At 50.9% G+C, this 7,981-nt stretch overlaps 1 protein-coding gene across 1 annotated transcript in view; it reads left to right on the forward strand.

Annotated features, from left to right (window-relative positions):
- The window catches only part of ano2b (anoctamin 2b), a gene marked incomplete at both ends in the record, with an annotated part of 169,276 nt that extends 162,238 nt beyond the window's left edge, over positions 1-7,038 (forward strand). The window contains 2 exons of the mRNA XM_084194999.1: positions 3,600-3,705; positions 6,637-7,038. Of these exons, the coding sequence (XP_084051125.1) occupies positions 3,600-3,705; positions 6,637-7,038 (508 nt within the window). The remainder of the gene's footprint in view (positions 1-3,599; positions 3,706-6,636) is intronic.
- Positions 7,039-7,981: the final 943 nt, after the last annotated feature.

Genomic DNA, 7,981 nt, shown 5'->3' on the forward strand with positions numbered 1-7,981 from the left:
CCACCTCCATTATGGCTCTGTCCCCTAGACTACAGTCTGACCACCTCCATTATGGCTCTGTCCCCTAGACTACTGTCTGACTGCCTGACGACCGCCATTATGGCTCTGTCCCCTAGACTACAGTGTGACCAACTTCATTATGGCTCTGTCCCCTAGACTACAGCCTGACCACCTCCATTATGGCTCTGTCCCCTAGACTACAGCCTGACCACCTCCATTATGGCTCTGTCCCCTAGACTACAGTCTGACCACCTCCATTATGGCTCTCTCCCCTAGACTACAGTCTGACCACCTCCATTATGGCTCTGTCCCCTAGACTACAGCCTGACGACCTCCATTATGGCTCTGTCCCCTAGACTACAGTCTGACCACCTCCATTATGGCTCTGTCCCCTAGACTACTGTCTGACTGCCTGACGACCGCCATTATGGCTCTGTCCCCTATACTACAGCCTGACCACCTCCATTATGGCTCTGTCCCCTAAACTACAGCCTGACCACCTCCATTATGGCTCTGTCCCCTAGACTACAGTCTGACCACCTCCATTATGGCTCTCTCCCCTAGACTACAGTCTGACCACCTCCATTATGGCTCTGTCCCCTAGACTACTGTCTGACTGCCTGACAACCTCTATTATGGCTATGTCCCCTAGACTACAGTCTGACCACCTCCATTATGGCTCTGTCCCCTAGACTACTGTCTGACTGCCTGACAACCTCTATTATGGCTATGTCCCCTAGACTACAGCCTGACGACCTCCATTATGGCTCTGTCCCCTAGACTACAGCCTGACCACCTCCATTATGGCTCTGTCCCTTAGACCACAGTCTGACCACCTCCATTATGGCTCTGTCCCCTAGACTACAGCCTGACCACCTCCATTATGTCTCTGTCCCCTAGACTACAGCCTGACCACCTCCATTATGTCTCTATCCCCTAGACTACAGTCTGACCACCTCCATTATGGCTCTGTCCCCTAGACTACAGCCTGACCACCTCCATTATGTCTCTGTCCCCTAGACTACAGCCTGACCACCTCCATTATGTCTCTATCCCCTAGACTACAGCCTGACCACCTCCATTATGTCTCTGTCCCCTAGACTACAGCCTGACCACCTCCATTATGTCTCTGTCCCCTAGACTACAGCCTGACCACCTCCATTATGGCTCTGTCCCCTAAACTACAGCCTGACCACCTCCATTATGGCTCTGTCCCCTAGACTACAGTCTGACCACCTCCATTATGGCTCTCTCCCCTAGACTACAGTCTGACCACCTCCATTATGGCTCTGTCCCCTAGACTACTGTCTGACTGCCTGACAACCTCTATTATGGCTATGTCCCCTAGACTACAGCCTGACGACCTCCATTATGTCTCTGTCCCCTAGACTACAGCCTGACCACCTCCATTATGTCTCTATCCCCTAGACTACAGCCTGACCACCTCCATTATGTCTCTGTCCCCTAGACTACAGCCTGACCACCTCCATTATGTCTCTGTCCCCTAGACTACAGCCTGACCACCTCCATTATGGCTCTGTCCCCTAAACTACAGCCTGACCACCTCCATTATGGCTCTGTCCCCTAGACTACAGTCTGACCACCTCCATTATGGCTCTGTCCCCTAGACTACAGCCTGACCACCTCCATTATGGCTCTGTCCCCTAGACTACAGTCTGACCACCTCCATTATGGCTCTCTCCCCTAGACTACAGTCTGACCACCTCCATTATGGCTCTCTCCCCTAGACTACAGTCTGACCACCTCCATTATGGCTCTGTCCCCTAGACTACTGTCTGACTGCCTGACAACCTCTATTATGGCTCTGTCCCCTAGACTACAGCCTGACCACCTCCATTATGGCTCTGTCCCCTAGACTACAGTCTGACCACATCAATTATTGCTCTGTCCCCTAGACTACAGCCTGACCACCTCCATTATGGCTCTTTCCCCTAGACTACAGTCTGACCACCTCCATTATGTGGTCCTCTGTAGCTCAATTGGTAGAGCATGGCACTTGTAACGCCAGGGTAGTGGGTTCGATCCCCGGGACCACCCATACGAAAAAATGTATGCACACATGACTGTAAGTCGCTTTGGATAAAAGCGTCTGCTAAATGGCATATTATTATTATTATTTTATTATTATTATGGCTCTGTACCCTAGACTACAGTCTGACCACATCAATTATTGCTCTGTACCCTAGACTACAGCCTGACCACCGCCATTATGGCTCTATCCCCTAGACTACAGCCTGACCACCTCCATTATGGCTCAGTCCCCTAGACTACAGCCTGACCACCTCCATTATGTCTCTGTCCCCTAGACTACAGCCTGACCACCTCCATTATGTCTCTGTCCCCTAGACTACAGCCTGACCACCGCCATTATGGCTCTATCCCCTAGACTACAGCCTGACCACCTCCATTATGGCTCAGTCCCCTAGACTACAGTCTGACCACCTCCATTATGTCTCTGTACCCTAGACTACAGCCTGACCACCTCCATCTGACCACCTCCATTATGGCTCTGTCCCCTAGACTACAGCCTGACCACCTCCATTATGTCTCTGTACCCTAGACTACAGCCTGACCACCGCCATTATGGCTCTGTCCCCTAGACTACAGTCTGACCACCTCCATTATGGCTCTATCCCCTAGACTACAGTCTGACCACCTCCATTATGGCTCAGTCCCCTAGACTACAGCCTGACCACCTCCATTATGGCTCTGTACCCTAGACCAGTGGTTCTCAACTAATTTAGCCTCAGGACCCAAATTGAACCGGGTTGTCAGTCGCAACCCCACATTAAATTATTTCAAATGTAGGTTCATTATCATTTCTACACACTTTCTACCTTGTTTTACTTGTTTAAATTCAGACTGGAGTGTTTTTTCATTAGTCATGTGTTCTATCTAGTAATTGGTAAAGACAGGAGAGAGATGTATCTGTCACTATAGTAACCTCTCTCCCTCCCCTCCCCCAGACCTATAGTAACCTCTCTCCCTCCCCTCCCCCAGACCTATAGTAACCTCTCTCCCTCCCCTCCCCCAGACCTCTAGTAACCTCTCTCCCTCCCCTCCCCCAGACCTCTAGTAACCTCTCTCCCTCCCCTCCCCCAGACCTATAGTAACCTCTCTCCCTCCCCTCCCCCAGACCTATAGTAACCTCTCTCCCTCCCCTCCCCCAGACCTATAGTAACCTCTCTCCCTCCCCTCCCCCAGACCTATAGTAACCTCTCTCCCTCCCCTCCCCCAGACCTACAGTAACCTCTCTCCCTCCCCTCCCCCAGACCTATAGTAACCTCTCTCCCTCCCCTCCCCCAGACCTATAGTAACCTCTCTCCCTCCCCTCCCCCAAACCTATAGTAACCTCTCTCCCTCCCCTCCCCCAGACCTATAGTAACCTCTCTCCCTCCCCTCCCCCAGACCTATAGTAACCTCTCTCCCTCCCCTCCCCCAGACCTATAGTAACCTCTCTCCCTCCCCTCCCCCAGACCTATAGTAACCTCTCTCCCTCCCCTCCCCCAGACCTATAGTAACCTCTCTCCCTCCCCTCCCCCAGACCTATAGTAACCTCTCTCCCTCCCCTCCCCCAGGTATAAGGACTACAGAGAGCCACCATGGTCAGCTGAAGCCTACCAGTTCTCTAAAACCTACTGGGCCATCCTGGCTGCCAGACTGGCCTTCGTCATCCTGTTCCAGGTACAGTACAACCACTAATAGCAGGGACACCTTTCAGATAGTTCAACTCAACATTTAAAAAGGGCTTTAGTCAGGAGATTTACTGGATATATGTGTTTACATAAGAGAGAGAGGGGGGACACATCCATCTGTAATGGACTAATCATCACATCTCTTTGGATTATGTGGTTGGACCACTGTGGTTGTAGTGTGGTTGGACCACTGTGGTTGCAGTGTGGGTGGACCAATGATTAGTGTGGTTGGACCACTGTGGTTGCAGTGTGGGTGGACCAATGATCAGTGTGGTTGGACCACTGTGGTTGTAGTGTGGTTGGACCACTGTGGTTGCAGTGTGGGTGGACCAATGATTAGTGTGGTTGGACCACTGTGGTTGCAGTGTGGGTGGACCAATGATCAGTGTGGTTGGACCACTGTGGTTGTAGTGTGGTTGGACCACTGTGGTTGCAGTGTGGGTGGACCAATGATATGTGTGGTTGGACCACTGTGGTTGCAGTGTTGTTGGACCAATGATCAGTGTGGTTGGACCACTGTGGTTGCAGTGTTGTTGGACCAATGATCAGTGTGGTTGGACAACTGTGGTTGCAGTGTGGTTGGACCAATGATCAGTGTGGTTGGACCACTGTGGTTGCAGTGTGGTTGGACCAATGATCAGTGTGGTTGGACCACTGTGGTTGCAGTGGGGTTGGACCACTGTGGTTGCAGTGTGGTTGGACCAATGATCAGTGTGGTTGGACCACTGTGGTTACAGTGTGGGTGGACCAATGATCAGTGTGGTTGGACCACTGTGGTTGCAGTGTGGTTGGACCAATGATCAGTGTAGCCTTGCTGCTATTCCAGTTTCAACTGTTCTGCCTGCGGCTACGAAACCCCTACCTGTCCCAGACCTGCTGTTTTCAACTCTAAATGATCGGCTATGAAAAGCCAACTGAGAGACCTGAGCCCTAGGACCATACGTCGGGACTACCGGCCGTGGTGACTCCTTGCTATCCCCAGTCCGCCTGGCCTTGCTGCTATTCCAGTTTAAACTGTTCTGCCTGCGGTTATGGAACCCCTACCTGTCCCAGACCTGCTGTTTTAAACTCTAATGATCGGCTATGAAAAGCCAACTGAGATTTATTCCTGATTATTATTTGACCATGCTTGTCACTTATGAACATTTTTGAACATCTTGGCATGGTTCTGTTATAATCTCCACCCGGCACAGCCAGAAGAGGACTGGCCACCCCTCATAGCCTGGTTCCTCTCTAGGTTTCTTCCTAGGTTTTGCCTTTCTAGGGAGTTTTTCCTAGCCACCGTGCTTCTACACCTGCATTACTAGCTGTTTGGGGTTTTAGGCTGGGTTTCTGTACAGCACTTCGAGATATTAGCTGATGTAAGAAGGGCTATATAAAATAAAATTGATTGATTGATTGATTGTGGTTGGACCACTGTGGTTGCAGTGTGGGTGGACCACTGTGGTTACAGTGTGGTTGGACCAATGATCAGTGTGGTTGGCCACTGTGGTTGCAGTGTGGTTGGACCAATGATCAGTGTGGTTGGACCACTGTGGTTGCAGTGTTGTTGGACCAATGATCAGTGTGGTTAGACAACTGTGGTTGCAGTGTTGTTGGACCAGTGATCAGTGTGGTTGGACCACTGTGGTTGCAGTGTGGTTGGACCAATGATCAGTGTGGTTGGACCACTGTGGTTGCAGTGTGGTTGGACCAATGATCAGTGTGGTTGGACCACTGTGGTTGCAGTGTGGTTGGACCAATGATCAGTGTGGTTGGACCACTGTGGTTGCAGTGTGGTTGGACCAATGATCAGTGTGGTTGGACCACAGTGGTTGCAGTGTGGTTGGACCAATGATCAGTGTGGTTGGACCACTGTGGTTGCAGTGTGGTTGGACCAATGATCAGTGTGGTTGGACCACTGTGGTTGCAGTGTGGTTGGACCAATGATCAGTGTGGTTGGACCACTGTGGTTACAGTTTGGGTGGACCAATGATCAGTGTGGTTGGACCACTGTGGTTGCAGTGTGGTTGGACCAATGATCAGTGTGGTTGGACCACTGTGGTTGCAGTGTGGGTGGACCAATGATCAGTGTGGTTGGACCACTGTGGTTACAGTGTGGGTGGACCAATGATCAGTGTGGTTGGACCACTGTGGTTGCAGTGGGGTTGGACCAATGATCAGTGTGGTTGGACCACTGTGGTTGCAGTGTTGTTGGACCAATGATCTGTGTGGTTAGACAACTGTGGTTGCAGTGTTGTTGGACCAATGATCAGTGTGGTTGGACCACTGTGGTTGCAGTGTGGTTGGACCAATGATCAGTGTGGTTGGATCACTGTGGTTGCAGTGTTGTTGGACCAATGATCAGTGTGGTTGGACCAGTGTGGTTGGACCAATGATCAGTGTGGTTGGACCACTGTGGTTGCAGTGTGGTTGGACCAATGATCAGTGTGGTTGGACCACTGTGGTTGCAGTGTGGTTGGACCAATGATCAGTGTGGTTGGACCACTGTGGTTGCAGTGTGGTTGGACCACTGTTGTTGCAGTGTGGTTGGACCACTGTGGTTGCAGTGTGGTTGGACCAATGATTAGTGTGGTTGGACAAGTGTGGTTGCAGTGTGGTTGGACCACTGATCAGTGTGGTTGGACCAGTGTGGTTGCAGTGTGGTTGGACCAATGATCAGTGTGGTTGGACCAGTGTGGTTGCAGTGTGGTTGGACCAATGATCAGTGTGGTTGGACCAGTGTGGTTGCAGTGTGGTTGGACCACTGTGGCTCCAGTATGGGTATTCATGGCTGTGGATGTATCCTGGTGTTTATAAAGTGGTTGTATTTTAGTCAGAGTGGAACATTATCAGATGATTGTCAGTACAACACCAACCAGTTAAACAAAGTCCTATCTTCTCTTGTCCCTGTGTGCACCCCCCCCCCCCCCCCCATCAGAACCTGGTGATGTTCCTGAGCCTGCTGGTTTCCTGGTTGATCCCAGACGTACCTAAGAACATCAGTGAGCAGCTGAAGAGAGAGAAGACTCTGTTGGTGGACGTGTTCCTCCGGGAGGAGAAGGAGAAGTTCCACCTCCTCCAGAGCCTCTTCTCCTCCAAGGACCAGCCCAGCCAGGGCCACCCCGACACGGACACGGCCCACGTCCGTACTCTACCCCCAGGCCTCTCCCAGGGCCTAGGCCAGCACCCGGGCGGAGAGGGAGGGGAGTCCCGGGCGCGATGCAGGGCTGCCAGTTTCAGCCAGTTCACCAGACAGATGTCCATGTCTCCTAGCAACGATGCAGGCCAACAGATGTCCATGTCTCCTAGCAACGACACAGCCCGACACACAGCGGTCTGACACTACTGCGGTAGCAACATGGAGGCTGAATGCGCCTCTGTGATCTCTCATCCATGTAGATTTGGTGTTCTCTTTCTGAAGCTGTGTGATGATGGAACATGCTGATAATGGACTTGTTCTTCTGGCCGGATAATCGACATATTCATAACCAGTGTGTGTGTGTTTATCTGCATAATGAGAGGTAACTGTTTAGTTCCCTTAAGGAAAAGCACCTTCAGCCAGATTGCTTTCTCTGAGAGAGCTTCCCACGTCTGGAAACACGCTGCCTTCAGACACACGGAACTGCTCCACCTACCGCACCTTCACAAATAACCCAAAGACACAGTCGTCTGGAAACACGCTGCCTTCAGACACACGGAACTGCTCCACCTACCGCACCTTCACAAATAACCTAAAGACATGTCTAAAGGACAGTCAGGGGTGTGAACACAATCCCAAGCTGTGTGTGAACACAATCCCAAGCTGTGTGTGAACACAATCCCAAGCTGTGTGTGAACACAATCCCAAGCTGTGTGTGAACACAATCCCAAGCTGTGTGTGAACACAATCCCAAGCTGTGTGTGAACACAATCCCAAGCTGTGTGTGAACACAATCCCAAGCTGTGTGTGAACACAATCCCAAGCTGTGTAGAGCTGCTTTCTGTCGTCTGGTGGACCTTGTTGGTTATTTTTCTGTCATTTTGTTTGGTTGCTTTTTGTGTTATTGTCTCTGTCTGTCTATGTTAAGTGTTACCGGTCATATGTTGCTCTGCCTGTCTGCCTGTGTGTTAAGTGTTACTGGTCATATGTTACTCAGTCTCTGCTTATTGTCTGTCTGTATGGTTATTGGAATTGTTTTTAATAACCTTCCCAGGGACTCCGGTCGAAAATTAGCCAGCTGGCTAAAACCGGCACCTTTACAGAAATGTTGATAAATGTGCACTGTTCCTGTAAAAAAATAAAA

Source organism: Coregonus lavaretus, assembly GCF_964263955.1.
Source record: "Coregonus lavaretus genome assembly, contig: HAP1_SCAFFOLD_831, whole genome shotgun sequence".
Classification (NCBI taxonomy): Eukaryota; Metazoa; Chordata; class Actinopteri; order Salmoniformes; family Salmonidae; genus Coregonus; species Coregonus lavaretus.